The sequence below is a fragment of the Helicoverpa armigera genome, chromosome 22 (assembly GCF_030705265.1).
Source record: "Helicoverpa armigera isolate CAAS_96S chromosome 22, ASM3070526v1, whole genome shotgun sequence".
Classification (NCBI taxonomy): Eukaryota; Metazoa; Arthropoda; class Insecta; order Lepidoptera; family Noctuidae; genus Helicoverpa; species Helicoverpa armigera.
Window position 1 is genome coordinate 2,607,819 of NC_087141.1, and position 18,677 is coordinate 2,626,495.

General features: G+C 41.2%; 1 protein-coding gene across 1 annotated transcript; it reads left to right on the forward strand.

Annotated features, from left to right (window-relative positions):
- Nucleotides 1-1,837: 1,837 nt before the first annotated feature.
- On the forward strand, nt 1,838-17,153 carry LOC110370854 (fatty acid synthase). The gene is made up of 40 exons (XM_064040330.1): nt 1,838-1,990; nt 2,292-2,466; nt 2,775-2,967; nt 4,668-4,788; nt 4,934-5,137; nt 5,371-5,487; nt 5,627-5,805; nt 6,095-6,237; nt 6,382-6,585; nt 6,660-6,846; nt 7,348-7,510; nt 7,591-7,760; nt 7,838-7,989; nt 8,167-8,350; nt 8,495-8,643; nt 8,791-8,972; nt 9,167-9,286; nt 9,513-9,622; nt 9,801-9,991; nt 10,078-10,232; nt 10,346-10,609; nt 10,682-10,793; nt 10,873-11,130; nt 11,284-11,730; nt 11,812-11,958; nt 12,047-12,159; nt 12,453-12,603; nt 12,861-13,038; nt 13,379-13,491; nt 13,566-13,733; nt 13,815-13,987; nt 14,091-14,243; nt 14,326-14,532; nt 14,710-14,821; nt 15,109-15,250; nt 15,488-15,638; nt 15,801-15,948; nt 16,094-16,270; nt 16,345-16,447; nt 16,523-17,153. The coding sequence occupies exons 2-40, from the start codon at nt 2,320-2,322 to the stop codon at nt 17,101-17,103; spliced, it is 6,969 nt and encodes a 2,322-aa protein (XP_063896400.1). The 5' UTR covers nt 1,838-1,990; nt 2,292-2,319; the 3' UTR covers nt 17,104-17,153.
- The last annotated feature ends 1,524 nt before the right edge of the window (nt 17,154-18,677 follow it).

Genomic DNA, 18,677 nt, shown 5'->3' on the forward strand with positions numbered 1-18,677 from the left:
TAAATTAAAGATCTTAAAACAGAGTGATGGCAGTTGATATAAAAAAATAGGCCATTCCCATTGATTTACCAAAACCCGTACTTTAGTTACAAGTGAAGCTATTATAAGCGTGTTAAAAACAAAAACCGCCCATGTGCGAGTCGGACTCGCGTACAAAGGGTTCCGTAACATTCTTTAAAATCACGTTTATTGTATTGTGGGGGCTATGTATTTTATTCTAGTTTTCAGTATTTGTTGTTATAGCGGCAACAGTAATACATCATCTATAAAAATTTCAACTCTGTAACTATCATGGTTCATGAGCAGCCTGTTGACAGGCGGACGGACGGACGGACGGACAGAGGAGCGAAAATAATGGGGTCCCGTTTTACCCTTTGGGTACGGAACCCTATAAAGGGGAAAATTTGCCAGTGCCAAAAAAAACACTACAATAGGAACACACTGTGACGTAATGAATACAAGTGAAGTGGAGGTATATTTAAGTTTTATTTACTAAAAAATTTTTGTCTAAAACATACAAAGTGGGCCAAAAGAAGTCAAGTACTTAAAAGAAGTAGTTGTTTGGATTCGTTTTTATTTTAATGAAAAACTTCGATTCTATTGTTTGATCATGTTTATAGAATCTTATGATTTGTTTTGGCTCACCTCGTATATGTATACCTCTGTTAGTTTAAGCTGTATTTCAGTTGCCTGATAATAAAGGTTTAAATAATTGAATAAATAAGATTGAGCAGTTCCCTCGACTCTCTGTTGTTTCCATGTCCATTTAGATCTAAACTTTTTTTTAATGACGTCAAAAATCATCAAATGACCCCTCCCGCTGTGGGTTAGCAGCGGTGAGGGAGTGTCAGACTCATACTGACTGAAAACGGTCGTAACTTTATCGTTAGGTACTGTTTGCTTACGTGAGTCAACCAAAATAAATATTTGTGCTGTAGGTACATAATCCGTTTGCAGTGTCGCACACTGGCGGAAAGTCGATTTTTGCTTCGATGAGTTAACCGGAAGAAACGTGCATTGCGTTTTAACAATATGCAAGCGTCACAGTTCCGCATAACGGTGGAATCTTCCCTCCAAGTACATTAAAGTCCGGTGTGCAGATATACATATATACAGGGCGATGCAAAACGTTTCTTCAAACCACTTAATCTATATTCCTCAAGCCTATAAGACCCCATGATTTTTTATCTGGTCTATTAAAAAATTGACACAAAACGAGAATAGACTTCATTGATGATTGCTGCTAATATGAGGCGATGGGTCTCAAGAGTACTTTAACAAAATATTTAAAAAAGGAGAACGAAGGTTTCAACTCAATGCAAATTATAGTTATAGTTACAGCCTATTTATCGTCCCACTGCTGGGCACAGGCCTCCTCTCACACGGAGAAGGATTGAGCATTAATCACCACGCTTGCTCAATGCGGGTTGGTGATTTCAGACTATATAGTCCAGGTTTCCTCAAGATGTTTTCCTTCACCTTTTTATCAGCCATTGGTGTCTAAGATATACTTAGAAAGTACATACAAACTTAGAAAAGTTGCATTGGTACTTGCCTGACCTGGATTCGAACCCGCGCCCTCATACTCGAGAGGTTAGTTCTTTGCCCACTAGGCCACCACGACTTTTTTTCAATCAATGCAAATTATTCATATTTTATTACGAGACTAAAATTTGGTACATACTAATGCCAAGATGAGGATATTAAATCACGAGACGTTTGGAAGACAATAATTCTCTAATGCCTATAAATGAAACCTGGGCGTGTCAAATGCTGGCACCTACTTGTAGTTCAACAAGTATATACATATGTTTTGTACACCCTTTACTCCGTTCACTTAAATTACATATCTAGTACAGGTTTGACCCTAATTATCATTAAAAACACTTTATAAATACTCCATAACGTTAAACAGTTACGCACATGTACGTCAACCGTTTGAATTTATCATTTCGTTGATTAGTGAATAGCTTCAGTTTCAATTTAATCGGTGAGCACAAAAACATAGTACCAGCCGGTTGCGCAAATAGATTGCAGTTCGGGGTTTTTGTAAAGTATTTTTATATCGCCCAATATTATAAGTTTTGTATCATAAAAATGAGCCTTAATATTTATTAAATCCTTAGTATTTGGTACTTGTGGTTTATTTATAGTGGAAAGAAACAGTTTTATTTAAAACGTCTGTTGTTATAAGAAATCATCGCGCTAAGTCAATTGGGGCTTTTGCAATCACCATAACCAGTGTGTCACAGTGTAATTAAAAATATTGTACAGTGAAACTTTGTATACAGATATAGATAAACCAAACGGCTAAGAAGAATGGCGCCGTCACCGCAAGAGAGCGTGCCTCAGGAGGTACTGGCCTCTTCAGTGTCAAGTGGAGATAGGATAGTCATCAGTGGCATGTCAGGACTGTACCCGGACTCAGAACACGTAAAGGACTTCGACGAAATCCTGTATAACAAGGTAAGTGAAATATCTTTTTAAGACCTTAGAAAATCTCGAAATCTAGATGAAGGAGTCTCAGCATGAGGTTACTTTTTCCTTCCTCCGCGATCCTGCCTATGTGATCTCTCCCCGATCGTATCGGATTGCCATTCCATCGGACTACCAGATTGAAGAAATAGGGAATGCACCTGTGTGTGCGCAAATGCTTACTAGAGAGAACAAGCATTATCTCGTATATCTGAAAAAGTAATCGTGATAACTCGCTAGATGATAGTTGTCTTCCTTCTCTGTTTATGACACTATAACAAGTTTATTGTGTATCGTAGGTAAATCCTGTCACAGAAAAAGGACTTCGCTTCAAATTTAACCACCCAGAAGTGGTGCAGCACTCGGGGTCAGTGCCGGGGCTGAGTTACTTCGACGCGCAATTCTTCAAGGTGCACTACCGCCTCGCCAACTGCATGGACCCCATGGCGCGCAAGGTGCTCGAGCAGTCATACCAGGCTATATACGATGCTGGTTAGTATAAAAACAACGGTTTCAACTGCGTCCAGAAGTAACCACTCCATGAAGCAGGATATAATTAACTTATTCATTCATTTACATACATTTACCATTACACGCTTAATTATAAATTAATCTATTTGTAACAAATAATGAACAATGCATGTTTTGTAAATTCACTTAGAGAACAATAAAATAGGTCCGATTCACTCGCGAAGCATGCTTAGTGACCTCTGTGTGATAATAACTTTGTATTGGTAATATTTTTTTGCGTTACAAGTCAGCAAAGTTGTAGTTTGCTGCGAGTGTAGATTTGAAATCCTGAGAGAGCGGAGGATACTGTTTGAATCACGAGCGTAGCGAGCGTGGTAGCGAGTGATTCTTAAAAAGAATCCTCAGCAAGTTGATGCGAGATGCAAAACTTTGCTCTTATGTAACACACGTTACTTTTCAGCAGCGAGAACAAAATTGTATTCCCGCCGAGAGACTTTTGTTTTTCTTTAAGTCTACCACTTCTACCAGTGAGGCAAATGTTTTGCCATGCTTTGTCTCATTGTGATTTTTTAAGCTATCATCATCCTCCGAGCCTTTTTCCCAATCATGTTGGGGTCGGCTTCCAGTCTAACCGGATTCAGCTGAGTACCAGTGCTTTACAAGAAGCGACTGCCTATCTGACCTCCTCAACCCGGTTACCCGGGCAACCCGATACCCCTTGGTTAGACTGCTGTCAGACTCACTGGCTTCTGACTACCCGTAACGACTGCCAAGGATGTTCAATGACAGCCGGGTCATGACAGTTTAACGTGCCATCCGAAACACAGTCAATGGTGTCTAAGACATACTTAGAAAGTACATTTTTTAAGCTACTGAAGTGAAAAATAATTTTCAGCGTTGGTTTAGAAACCTTATATAGACCTTATTTAGATCACAAATTCACAAACATCAACTCTCCATAATAGTATATTAAACATACCTACTAAAAATAATAAGATAAACCTGTAAATTAGAATCAGTTATACCTAAGTATTATACATGGGCAGGACTCACACCGTTGTGATAATTTCAAGTTAGGCAAGTCATATTAGGTACTGAAACTAAAATGGTCAACGATCTCGCAAAGTATTGTCACCGAATTAGAAAGCTTAATTTATTTAAAAACGTGATCAACACTGTACGTGCTTGTTTTTGACAATGGTGTAGTAATTTGAATTACAAAGTTTTCGCTCGAATTCTCATTTGAATTTCAGCCTAAAAATAGAAGAATGTCAAGAACTATAATTTTATTTCACTGAGTTTCTTATTTATTTATTGAATTATGAACAATAACGGCCAGTGGCCAGATCATCATCAAAACATCGCAGTCAGGCACAGCGTCCAGGAGTACGTTTTATAGCAGATTGTGAACCCGCGTCTACGCCTACTTGAAATTTTCTTCTTTTACAAAAAGCAATACAAAAATGTTGATTACTTCCAGCTGTCTACCAGTTACTGTGGCAAATAATTCTTTTAAACGTATACACATAACAAGAAAGTGATCTTTTTCCATTTTTTAGCAAGACATACATACATTCTGATTCATGCCGGGCTAGACCACTTAGATGTTGGAGACATATTCCAATCACTAAAATCCTATAGTGCTTAAAACCACAAGATTCTCATGACTGCTCGTTTTTTACAGAAGGTTTTATTTCTATGATAATAATTTCATTTTTCAGGAGTCAATCCTGATGAGCTTTCCGGCAAGAAGATCGGTGTCTACATCGGATCATGTTTTTCTGAAACTGAAAAGGCTTGTTTTTACGAGGCTTCTTCTAGATCGGGCTTTGGTATAGCTGGGTAAGTAAAAAAAATAATAGCTACAACCATCCCTATTGCAAAACAGATGTAATTTTTACTCTCACAAGGGTAGTTTTTTGGCATCTTCAAAGGCAACAAAATGGAACAGGTTAGCTAATTTTATTTGCTTTTGTTTGCTAATCAGGTGCAGCAAAACGATGTTTGCGAACCGCATCTCATACTGGCTGAACGCGAAGGGTCCGTCCATGTCTATCGACGAGGCGTGCTGCAGTTCTACCGCGGCGCTAGAGCAAGCCTACCTCGCCATCAGTCGCGGCGAGTGCGAGGCTGCTATCGTCGGAGGCGCCTTCTTGTGTCTGCACCCGCAGTCCTCAGTGCACTATGGAAGGTAATGGTGATAGAGGTTTGTGCTGAGAAAGAATTGAAGGCATGCCATAAAGAGTGTTCTCGGTATGAATGTAGATGAAACAAGAACAGAATACATGACATGAATACTAAGGGTAATAATAAATGACAGCTAACTGAGAGAAATGGAAGACATTATTGCGTCGACCCAAAAAGTTTAGAGATCCGGGCTATTTCAGATCATACAATTAAGTGTTCATTTTATTCTGATTTCAGAATCATTAAACTATGTGAGGATGGAAAAACTAAATCGTTTGACGAGAAGGCTGATGGCTGCACTAAGTCTGAAGCGATCAATGTACTATTTCTGCAAAAAGCCAAGGATGCTTTAAGGTACCTATAGATTGTATATTAAACTCAAATTTTTAACAATTTTGTCAGATTCCTTTCTTCAGGTGTATCAAAATTACGTCTGGGCTTTAAAGGGTATTGTCAGGACAAAAACTACATTATTTTCTGTCACTTCATGCAGGATTTATGCCGATGTATTGCACGTCAAGTCGGAGTACACGGGTCTGTTGGCTGGAGAGACAGGCCCTCGATACGGATTCTACAGAGACATGAGCAAAACTATCAACTTTATCAAAACGTTCTACGAAGAAGCTAAAGTACCCGCGCAAGCTATCGAATATATCGAAGCTTTCGGATGCGGTTAGTAATTTGGTTAATTTTAACATACGTATTTTCACATAAACTGTACTGATACAATCAAAATCTTTTTATTTCACATAGGCCTTTGCAGGCACTTATGAAACGTCACATTAGTTGCACGGTTCCAAAAAGTTGATAAACAAACTTAAACTAAGATACCATTTTCTCCTAATGGACACATAAGCCGAGAAAGATCGTAATTTGAACAATCTGACCTCCTCATAACTTCCCAGTAAAGAAAAGAAAGATTGCATGAAAGCAGTTATATAAATGTGATTTTATTCAACAGCTCTACCAGAGGTTGATAAAATGGAATTGCAAGCCATCGAAGAGGTGTTCTGCAAGGACAGAAAAGATCCCCTGTTGGTGGGCAGCGTTATGTCCAACGTCGGTTACAATGAAGCTGCCGCTGGTATTACTGCCATCACAAAGGTAAACTCCAAAATCTTTTCAGTTTTCTCATCCAAAATAAGGTAGACATTTTTATTAAATTGAGTACCAACCAATCACTACTATCTACTTCAGGAAAAAGTATTAAGAGCTTCTGATTTAATCAACAATCTTCGTGTCTTGCAGGTACTGCTGGGGTACCACCACGGTGTACTAGCCGCCAACCTGCACTGCGATAACCCTCGTCAGGACGTAGCGGCGCTGCGTGAGGGGCGCATGCGCGTGGTCACCGACCACGAGAAGTTCAAGCGCAGCTATGTCGCAGTCAACGGCATGTCAGTCGCAGGCGTCAACTCACACGTGTTGCTACATGGCCACTACAAACCTAAGGTAAAAAAGTTAAAAGAGCATCACCTAAAAAACAAAAGAATGATATAATAAACGAGAGTCATTTTGTTTTGCAGGATCTCGATCGTTACAAGACAAACATACCACACCTGGTGACAGTATCAGCGAGACACGACGTCGCTGTGAAGCATATTCTGGATGATCTGAAGGCAAACCCCATAGACCCCGAGCAGCTGAGGCTGTTCCACAATGCACATCAATCTAACACTTCGGGACACTTGGGCAGAGGATTTGTTATTCTAAGTAAATACTCCTTTCACATCTTAATACCAAACTTAAATTATATTAATCGTGACATGCCGAAACCTACTCAATGAGGACGTAAGAGCTCTACCTCACTAGGACGCCATGGCCACGTCGCCAGCGGCACAGGTCTGGCTACTTCTGGCATCCAAATTCGCCAAGTCGAGTGGCCATGGCGTCTCGACTGTCAATTGTTTACGTCGTTGCTGAAAAAATTGCACGCTGCTGGCGACCACATTGGCGACTGTGTGAGGGAGGTGCACTTTACCGTGTACATTATAGTGGCAACTGTGGCCACGTTGCCAAGCTGCCACGGTAGCCAGAAGCCACGTAGGGGACTGTAGCTCGTGGCCACGCCTCCAATTTGGCGATGTTGCCAAACCGTCGCTAAGTGAGTTAGGTTCCATACATTTCAATACTAACTGCTTGGATACGTAGCCGGCGACGTCGCTATTGGCGTCCTAATGAGGCAGGGCTCTAAATTATAACTATATTTTTCAGAGTCTGACGAAGAAAACAAAACCGTGAGCCTGAGTGAGAAGGCTGAGTATTTTGACGACGCTCTCAAGCCGCTGTGGTTCGTGTACAGCGGAATGGGCTCTCAGTGGACCGGTATGGGTGCGCAACTCATGCGCATTCCCATTTTTGCTGCCGCAATAGAACGGTACAGAATATATTCCAAAAATATTTAGAGGATACTTACACAAACACCTCAATTTTCAACCAACTTTACTATAATTTCAGATGCCGAAAAGTACTTGAGCCCAAAGGAATCAATATTGTTGACATCATAACATCTTCAGATGAAAAGACCTTTGACAACATTTTACATTCCTTCGTGGGAATAGCTGCCATTCAGATTGGTCTTACTGATATTCTCCGAGCGGTTGGACTTGTTCCCGATGGAATTATTGGTGAGAACTGACATTCCTTAGAACGTACTATAACTTAGTAATGAGCCTCTCTTATATTGTTTTTGCTATGTAACCAGGTCACAGCGTGGGTGAGCTGGGATGCTCGTACGCCGACGGCTGTCTGACGGCGGAGGAGATGATACTGTCCGCCTACAGCCGCGGACTGGTGTCGCTCGAGACTCCCTTCATACGCGGCTCCATGGCTGCCATTGGTCTGGGATACGAACAGGTGATCTTATTTTACTTTCAATCAGTTCTATTTCCTACTGAACATAAGACATCTGAAAGTAATTTTGAACCCTAACATTATTTTTAAAAGATAAAAAGTTATGACATTTTTAAAAGCGAACTTATACGAAATTGACTATGTAATTGTTGTAACGAAGTGTTATCGTTTTGTTCGTAGATTGCCCCGATGTGTCCTCCTGAAATCCAAGTAGCTTGTCACAATGGTCCTGAGTCCAGCACTATTTCGGGACCCGCTGACAAGATGCGCGAGTTTGTGGCTGAGTTGACTGAAAAGGGAATTTTCGCTAAAGAAGTTCCATGCTCCAACATTGCCTATCACTCACGTTATATTGCTGATGCTGGTGAGTATCCATAGTGCAAAAATGTATTTTCTTCTATCTGAAGATACTTCTAAAAATAGTGTCCAAAATCAGGCGATGCTAAAAAATAATATGTACAACGATTGTAACGATGGATTATTAAGCATTATTTTTTTTGTAATGTAGGTCCTCAATTACTCAAGTACTTATCCGACGTGATCAAGGATCCGAAGCCTCGCAGCGAGCGCTGGCTGTCGACGTCAGTTCCAGAGGAGAGGTGGGGTGAACCGCAAGCGAAGCTCTGTTCTGCTGAATATCATACCAACAACTTGCTTGTGAGTAAAGCACTCTGTGATTGTGATCCTTCCTTTTGAATCTATGAGGGCTAATTAAAAATCATCTTTATGTGTATAAAACGACTGTGCTATGTTTGGCTCGAATTTTAGAAAACGATATCTAAAAGAATTTAAAACATCTTGCAGAGCCCAGTATTGTTTGAGGAAACGTCCCGACTGATCCCCAACAACGCGGTGCTGGTGGAGGTGGCGCCGCACGGGCTGCTGCAGGCCATCCTCAAGCGCTCGCTGCCGAGCTGCAAGAACATCGCGCTCACCAGGAGGAAGCACGACGATAACGCCTTCTTAGTACTCGAAGCTATCGGCAAGTGAGTAAACTATTGAGCTTAAGTCGCCTTTTCGCCTTACCTGATCGTAGGCGTGACTATTGTTCGAGATGGTACTGTAGAATCTTACATGTTGATCACATTAACACCTACTCGAACATCATGGTACCTGAAAACAATTCAGGTGATCCTATAGTATCCGTTTCTATGTTTTAATTAAAATACGATTGTTTCAGATTGTTTATGGAAGGATACAATCCTAAAGTTCATGTTCTGTATCCAAAAGTTGAGCTGCCCGTGTCCACGGGAACACCATTCTTATCTCACCTCGTCAAATGGGCTCATGGTGAGAAATGGTAAGTAGAATTAAATTTTAATACATAATCAGGCTAGCGTTATTCTTAATGAGGTGAATAAAACCGACCTCAGAGTAAATGGAAAGGCGAGACCACAATATTATTTCAATTGATTGTGTTCTGCCCTACAGAAAAGTAAAACTCCTTTTATCCATTTTTTTTTGCATGATCCTTATTGTGACGTTCAATCAAAAATGTGAGTTTTATATACATTGTTTTCTTGTAGGCCTCTACCTTTCTACAACACAGCCAACAGAAAAACTGCTGCCACTTGCAATTACGTGACTTCCCTGCAGGATCTTGACAATGCTTACTTGCAAGGACACGTAATGCGAGGTAAGTGAGCACTGTACGTCTTTACTTTCAGTACCTCTCCCGGTCCCGTTGGACCAGACGCAACAGACATACGCTAAGCAAAGACAGCTAGCACACGTTGGGTTGGTTGACCTGAACGGCTGCAAACTCCAAACTCGTTTCTGAAATATATTCTTATGATAAATGCATCCATCCACAGGGCAAACGTTATTCCCGTATGCGGCTACTCTGGTGTTGGTGTGGGATGTGTTCTGCATGACTGCGGGTAAGCCGAAGAAGCAGCAGTCGGTGGAGTTCACTGACCTGCATCTGATCTCGCAACCGATATTACACGACCAGCGTCAACTTCGTCTGAACCTGTCTCTCCAGAGAGGAACTGGCAGGTTTGAGGTATCAGCAATACAACCTACCAAGTTATCCAAACTTTTGTTATGAAATAATAGCTTTTGTTAAAATTAAATAATATTCCTTCACAGGTTTTGAATGAAGGCTCTCGAGTCATCAGTGGTGGTATAAAAATATTTGATACTGAAAAATCAAAACCAAATTATGACAGCGATACCACATTAAATGTAGAGCTCACACAAGATGATATTTATCGTTTATTGAGTGAAAGAGATTACTCGTACAGGTAATTTAATATAAATACATTATTGCTTTTGAAATAATTCATTATGAGCCTTTTTTTACAATGAAACTAAAAGAAAGGTAAAAGTAAATGGCTTGCATTGTGTTCTCGCACAGCGGTGAGTTCCGCAGCATGGAGGGGTGTGACAGCGCGCTGAGCGCGGCGGCGCTGGCGTGGCGCGACAACTGGGTGACGTTCCTCGACGGATTGCTGCAGCTCAACATGCTGCGCCAGCCGCACCGCGCCGTCACGCTGCCCACGCACATCAGGAGCATCTCCATCGATGTCGACCAGCATGCTAAATGTGTGAAACAGTCTGCTGTTTCGGACTTCAAAGTTTCATTGAAAGCTTATGTCTCTGATCAGTACTACAATACCAAGTGAGAATAGATCTTGAAATCAGGTATTTCATTTTCTCCAAACAACGTCTTGACGTGCTCACTTGTTTACAGGTGCGGAGGAGTCATAATACATAACATAAAATATGAAAAACTGCCTCTGTTGAAAAATAAAGAAATGGTTCTAAAGTCTCTGAATTTCATACCTTTCAAAACCGAAATAGATGTAAGTATATGTTAGCCATCGAGGTTGGCCGGCTATAATGAAAGAAATAAGATATAACTATTACTTTGTGTTGTTGCAGGCATCATCTTCTCTTGAAGTTCACCTGCAAATTGTGGCGGAAAATTTGAGTAAAACAAATCTCAATGTAGTTGGAATAGTTAACGAACCATCAAATGAGTCTATATTCATCGAAATTGATAATGCTCTGAAGAACATTTCTAGCCTCAATATTAAATACTCGGAAATAAGCCGAGCTTCAGCAATAAAGAAACAAGCGAACTTGGAACTAAAAGATGTTGATCTTTTTCTCGTACAAAACCTATCAACTGATGATGAAGTAAGTAAAAATCTAAAATGAAATAGAGCAAATTCTGAAATTTATATACATTGTATCAAATTCTTATACTGAGCTATGAAAAGCACATGACATAATTATTATGAAAAACCAAAGAGCATAACTTAATAGGCTTTTCCCAAATTATTTTCACAGTTGTGTCAGTTACTGCATCGTACTTTGCAACGAGACCAATTCATAGTGAGCGAGGAGGACACGCTCGGAGGTCGCGCGCGGCCCTCGTCTCTGTACCGCGTGGTCTCCGCGCACAGAACAGTGCGCGACGGCAAGAAGCAGCAGTCGCAGCTGCAGCTGAGCCGCTGGGGAGCTGCCACGCCTGTCGCCACAACCACCACCACCGTGCGATCCCAAGCCGACATCCCGTACCTTATCTCAACACGCGATAACCTGGCCGCGGGACATCGCCTGTTGATCATAGCGCCGTACCCCTCACTGCCAGGACTCAAAGAACTTGTGAGCGGTTGGCGTAAACAAGATAACGGTAACAAGATCCAGCTGATCATGGTCGGCAAAGAGAGCATCGATAGCTTCTACTGCAGCGACGTACCAGATGTTGAACTGGCATATAATGTTGTGAATAATGTAAGAATTATGAATTTTGATTTTTTAAATATTTAAAATGAAAAGGCTGGTCGTCTCTTGACTAATATTTGTATGTTTTAGAACCAATGGGGAGGGGAGTACTATACCTCTTTGGTAGACTCTGCACCTGTAAGCAATGTGACTTTAAAATGCAACCAGTTCGGTGATTTTGATTCACTCACATGGGTCGAAACACCTGAGAACAACGAACCGGGAGTTAAAGTCAAGGTATCTTCAAACAACTTATTAACCAAGTTAAATTAATTTTTAAATAAACTAAGCGATTTTCAACTGTTACAAAAAAATCTTCTTTCAGGTTCACTACGCTGGTATCAGTTATAATGACACCAAGAAGGCTAGCGGAGCCTTGTCATTTGGACAAAACGTTATTAACGACTACGGAATGGATTTCAGTGGGACCACGGAAAGGTAATTTAAAACACACTGGATCCTCATGGACTTGAGAGTTGTTATTTTAGCTGTTTGACTTTGTTCCCCATCCTCCACAGAAATCATTGATGAACACCATTCACTACCTGTACATAATACTCAGGTAATACTCATAGGTACTCTTCGAGCATAATTACAAATATCTCCAGAAATGAAAATCTTGTAACTTGCAGAAATATTTAGCAAGGCCCTTTCCATGTATACTCTCAACCATAGTAAATTAGGTAGCTCCATAATAAGAAAAATAATAATTCAATTTTCCCTATGACCAGTGGTGTTCGCGTGATGGGCTTGGTGCGAGGTGGAGCAGCCAGCAGCGTGGTGCGCGCGCAGTCGCAGCTGCTGTGGCCCGTGCCGGTACACTGGAGCCTCGAGGACGCCGCCACCGTGCCGCTCGCATACGCGCACGCCTTCTACTGTCTCGTGAGTACACCACACCAAGTCCTTCCAGCCCCTAATCAAGTACTGCAAAAGTATTAAAAAAGAACATTTTTATTCAATAAGTTCCTCGCATATCACCAAGAGAGCAGGAGATTTTTTTTTGTCAAAAGAAGATTGCGTATTCATTGCATTCAATGACCCGGTTGTGTAAAAACATTGGTACATACTAATGTTAACATAACATAGCTCTTACCATACTTGCCTGCTACGTAAAACTTAATATAGTTTTTGTGTTCTAGGCCATTAAGCTGTACAAGAAGCTGGAACCCCATACAACTGTGCTGGTGCACGGAGGAGCCGGGACCTTAGGTCAAGCTGTCTTGTCAATCGTACTGGCTCACGGCTGCCAAGTATACACTACCGTTAGTGATATAAAGAAGAAACGATTCCTTCTCAAACTGTTCCCAGGATTGAAAGGTAGAACTCATGATTTTCTTTACAGTTTCATCTACAAATGACACGCCCCTTTAATTGGAATGTTCAGACAGCACAAGTTATTTAAGACAATGAGACAGAGCGTAGGACCCACAATTGTTCCCTGCGGCACACCGTAAGAAATTGGTTGCTTGTCTCTGGTGTGAGTGCCTGTCTTAAATCCGTTTGTCAAATAGCTCTCCAATAGTTTGAGTTGAAGTCTTCTGGCGCCTATCTTCCTACTTGTTTGTCTGATTGGGTAGAATGGAAATGGTGTCGAAAGCCTCGCCAAAATTTTGCGTGCGTTGATTTTATAACTTTATGGTGTATTATTTGTTTTCAGCTGAAAATATCGGCAATTCTCGTGACCATAGTTTCCGAGACATGATTCTAAATGCTACAGCAGGGAGGGGATGTGAAATTGTTATAAGCTCATTAAAAGGAGAGTTGAAGAAGGTTTGTTTTAATACATTTGATTGTGTATTTATCACCTTTTGAGCATTAAATAAATCAAACTCTTCTATTCACAGTCTACACTCTGCTGTGGTGGTTTCGATGGAGTGTTTTTGGATATTTCACAACTACATAATCAAGAAGAAGACTTCGACTTCGGAATGTTCCACCTCACTAAGGAAAGAGCTTATACTACTGTTGATTTCTCAACCATATTTGACAGTGAAAATAGCAGTGAACGCAATGTATGTACACCACCACACAGTGGTTTTTAGCAGGGCAAGGCTTGGCAAATTATATTTAAAATATAATTGTCTTTCATCCAGGCTTTGCAGCGCATGATAAGTGAGGGAATCCGTGCGGGCTACGTACGTCCGCTGTCGCGAGTGACGTACTCCCCGCACGACGTCGCGCGTGCGTTCTATCTACAGGACGGTAGCCGGCACCGCGGCAGAGTGCTGCTTAGGATGCACGATGACACACTGACGGCTCAACCCAGGTATTTGGTGCCGACGTGTTATCAAACGTCATCAACTGAATTGATTATTTTCTAAATACATAAATTTAAAAAGACTTGCAACTAAAGTATCTTCTTTTTTTAGATTGAAGTGCTCTACTGACGATTGTCATCTTATTATAAGCAACGATGAAACATTTGGGTTGCTGCTAGGTGACCGGCTAGTACAAAGAGGAGCTAAAAAGCTTTGTGTACACCTTAAGAGTCCTTCAGCTAGCTACATACAGTTGAAAATTCGGTAATATATAAAACCTTACTCTGACTTTATTTTTGACTTTTTACTTTTTCTTTCTCTTATATGCTCTTTGATGTGCTTCCAGATCGTGGCAAAAGTTAGGTGTGAAAGTGGAAGTAATGTCGAACGAGTTATCAAAGGAGTCGGACATCTCCGCAGTGGTCAGTAACGCCCAGCGCCTCGGCCCAGTGGAAGGAGTTTACGTCACGCTGGCAGACAATCAACAACACATTGACGAAACTAAACTCAACACTTTGGATTTAGTATCGAGGAAGTTATGTAAAGATATCAAGTGAGTATCGTTCCCCATAATATCGTGTCTTTTGGTTAAGAATAGTGTTTATTTACTGTACTAAACTGTCCTGTACTTTTATTGTCGATTGCCTTTAATTGAGCATAAAATAAGAATTTACCAGTAGACTACTACAGGAGCACAGTAGACTGACACGATGATGTCTTATTTTGCCAGATACTTTGCAATATTGAACACCGGTACTAATACTATTGGAAAGGACGTGATCCTTCGTCGAGTACATAACAGCTTGCCTGCAACAATGTTATCGTTGCCTGAAATAAACCTCGTGAGTACTTAAATTGCATTCACAGCTTTTTTTTATCATCCCACTGCTAGGTACAGGTCTTGTCCACTTAGGCTAAAGCCCCAGTGATATGGTAGGGCGTGGCCATCACCGACCCCAGAGACGACCAATCTGATGCTCTTACATTTTATCCACGTTAGCTTTTTACTTATTTTACTTTCTATTACCACGACGCAGACCTGTGGTAGGCCCTGTAAAAGCTAAATGAACACAATTCCTTTATTAAAGAAAAATTGTTTTAGGCACTGAACAAAGTATTATTTTCACAGGAATCTCATAACGAGGTTGTATTGTACCGAGGTGCGGTTGACCTGACCGAGAAAGCTCTGCGTGGCATACAGCACGTTCTTCTTGCGAGCACCGTTCCTGAACATCAAACTTCGCTCCTACAAAAAATTGTCGCCCTCGCAGGTAAAATTCTAATCCTAGAAGTAACTTCAGCGTTTGTGATATAAATAATTAAGATAATGTTTTGTGTAAGTGTTGGGCAAAAGTAAAACTAAGTATCACTACCCTAGGTCTATGTAGGCTTAGGAAAGTGCTACTTGTTAAATAGGACGAACGACGATGGCAAATATTAATGAAAGAATAGATACTATTAAATTAGATAAATATTAAATATTAACACAAAAACAAACATGTTTACAGGGATAACTTTCAAGGAGACGCCGGATAAGAATACAACGTTGGAGGAATTGGGTGTATTAAATGACAACGTTCAAAAAATATCTCAATTTTTGAAATTAACTTATAATATTGTGTTCGACGAAACGGAAATTCCCTCCCTCACTGTTGAAACGTAAGTATATCTCTCACCACGGTCTAGTAATGTTGGAGCCTTTTAAATTTCTTCTTTTTAACAATTAGCTTTAATTTTTAACCATTTTGGGCTCATAGTTCTACCGTAGTTCACATGTGGTCATTGCAGAATTGACTTTAAGATATTCAATTTTCTTTCAAGGATACAACAAATAGAAAGTTCAATCACCAAACCAGAATTCAAAGATGAAAAGGGCTTGTCTACCTTCTTCACGTATGTGGACGCAGATGAACTTGTCGCAACAACAGACTTCGTTTGTTTGCCCAGCCTTGTCAACAATTCTTCAATGGTAATTATTCATCCTATTGTTATAGCTAAGACCATGTTATGGTGGAGTTTTACCAGGTGATACATTATTGTAATCACGACTCACTTCAGAAAGATCTATCTTCATATTCTTTCCTTAACCTTATTGTTTGATTGATGTTTTGCAGAGAGACGATGAATTCGACGCAACCCAAACCTACCTGTGCATAGTGCCGGGCATGGAGGGACATCACGAGCGGTTCCGGCTGCTGTGCGAGCGCCTCAAGCTGCCCGCCATTGTACTGCAGCCGGGGCTCGACCGCCCTAACGAAACTGTACAGGAAACTGCTAAACGATTCGTTGACGTAAGTAACCCTCCTGAAGCTGTTTAGTTAAGCTGCTGCAGGAGACACTAGTTAAAATCAAATTTTCATTTTAGGTGTTCTTGAAGAAGACGGGATTGAAAAATAACTTCTACCTCTTAGGCTATGAAACAGGAATCGCGATAGCATTAGAGATGGTGGCTCTTTTGGAAGACCGAGGTAAGAGATCAGATTAATTTTCTCACAGAATAATTTGTACCAGCCAATTGGAGTACTAATAAATATGTATTCCAGGTTTGACGGGCACATTATATTGCATCGGGTTCGCACCAGACGAGCTCAAGGTGGAGTTGGAGGAGCAGTTGTCGGAGTTTGCTCGCGAAGAGGAGCTGCAGAACTCCGTGGCGCGGCACATGTTCACTCTGATGGCGGGCGGCGACGCTCGCGGGCTGGGCGGGCTGCAGGCAGCTCGCACGTGGGCGCAGAAGGTGGAGTTGTGCGTGCGCACTCTGCTGGGGCGCGTGCCGCACTCGGCGCAGTACGCGCGCGCGCTGCTGGAGACGGCGCTGTCGCGCATCCAGCGCGCGCGCACGTGCCGCGCGCGCCGCGCGCTGCGCTGCGTGCTGCTGCGCGCCGCCGCCGCGCGCCCACAGCCGCCCGCGCGCGCGCTGCAGCACCACTCTCAGCTGCCCGTCGTCGTGCACCAGCTGACCTCACCGCTAGCACACGCCACCGCAGACTTGCAGTGCGCCGCCGTCATCAACAGATACCTGCACCCCGACATACTGCAACACTTCGATAATAAGAACATTTGTGACACATACCTTCTTAATGCTGATTCCTTCATGTCTCTTGACGGTCCGTCCGTTAAGTAATTTTTATGTAATTGATATATGTAATTAAAATTAAATGCACATTTATTATTCTTGTACTTGTTTCAACATTTAATCATGGGTACGTCATTATAACTGTGATGGTTCTGCTCTCCGAAAAATGTTATCTAACTGATATCAAGTGAATGTTCATTGCTTTTACATTAAAATAAACTTATGTATCTATCAAATGTTCGTTTTTGATGAATATAATCAAATCTTACCTACAACGGCTTAGAGCCTGAAGAAGAGAAATGTATTTTCTTTCTTCTTTCTTTCTTTCATCTAGTAGTTACATTTATGGGTGAACACTTACCTTGAGTCTGTTATTTTCGTCATCTGGTACCACAGGGGGACTACAAAGTACATAAATGTGCACAAAGGGAAGTGTATAAGGGAGTAAATAGGGGGAGTATATAAGGAAATACATAAGGGAGTACATAAGAGCTATGTACAGCGAAAGAAGTGTGACTACATACAGTAAAATTGGAATAAGGAGAATAGCGAATCTTGAATAGTTTTTTATATTGTTAACCGACTTCTTAAACAGGAGATTTTACTAAGTTATCTGGAACGGCCTGTTTTTTTTTACATAGAATTATATAACTAACCTATATAAATGAGATTCCGTGGCCATAAGGTCTAGATCTAATGGTGGGCTTCGAAAGAAATCGAATGAAACTTATTATGCGCAGATTTGAACCTGATCTTATGCTGGAGACGAGACGCTGCATCGAGGAAAAACCGCAACGGAATATAGCTAGCTAGCCCTTGTTTGGGCTTATATTATGTACGTGTGTCTTTTATCAGAACTTTATTTCAACATTAGTTATTAAAAAAACTGTTGACAGGGTTCAAGTCACACAAATTACAAAGTTAACATGCATCCCACTTGCAAAAAACCTTATGTCTTTGTGCATTCACTTAATATTCTCATCCTTCGAGCCTTTTTCCCAACTATGTTGGGGGCGGCTTCCAGTCTAACCGGATTTAGCTAAGTATCAGGGCTTTACAAGGAACGACTGTCCTATCTGACCCCCTCAACCCAGTTACCTGGGCAACCCAGTACCCCTTGGTTAGACTGGTGTCAGACTTACTGGCTTCTGACTACCCGTAAGGACTGCCAAGGATGTTCAATGACAGCCGGGACCTACAGTTTAACGTGCCATCCGAAACACAGTAATTGGTACAGAACGTACAGTTCATACAAACTTAGAAAAGTTGCATTGGCACTTGCCTGACCTGGAATCGAACCCGCGCCCTCATACTCGAGAGGTTGGTTCTTTGCCAATTAGGCCACCACGACTTTTTCACACTCACTGTCACTTAATAATCTAATGACATTATTTTGTTTCGGCGGAAGATAAGCTTAGAGTTCTGTAATACATTCTTTTTTTATAATTTTCATAGACTTTTCCTTAAACCAGAGTACCAGCGTTTTACATGGAGCGACTCGGCTGTGCAATTTCAAAACCTAGTATCTGACAAATTAAAAAAAAAGCGTGTTTTTGCATTTTTCGACCTTATCGACCACGTCTATCTGACCTCAACTGAGTCCCATATTTACAGATTATACG

Bases quoted from the DNA above. Each gene is read 5' to 3' on its own strand.
- LOC110370854 (XM_064040330.1), top strand. From the start codon at position 2,320: ATGGCGCCGTCACCGCAAGAGAGCGTGCCTCAGGAGGTACTGGCCTCT. The intron at 6,238-6,381 runs GTAAACTCCAAA...CGTGTCTTGCAG, and splicing joins GTATTACTGCCATCACAAAG to GTACTGCTGGGGTACCACCA. The intron at 13,734-13,814 runs GTATGTACACCA...TCTTTCATCCAG, and splicing joins AAAATAGCAGTGAACGCAAT to GCTTTGCAGCGCATGATAAG.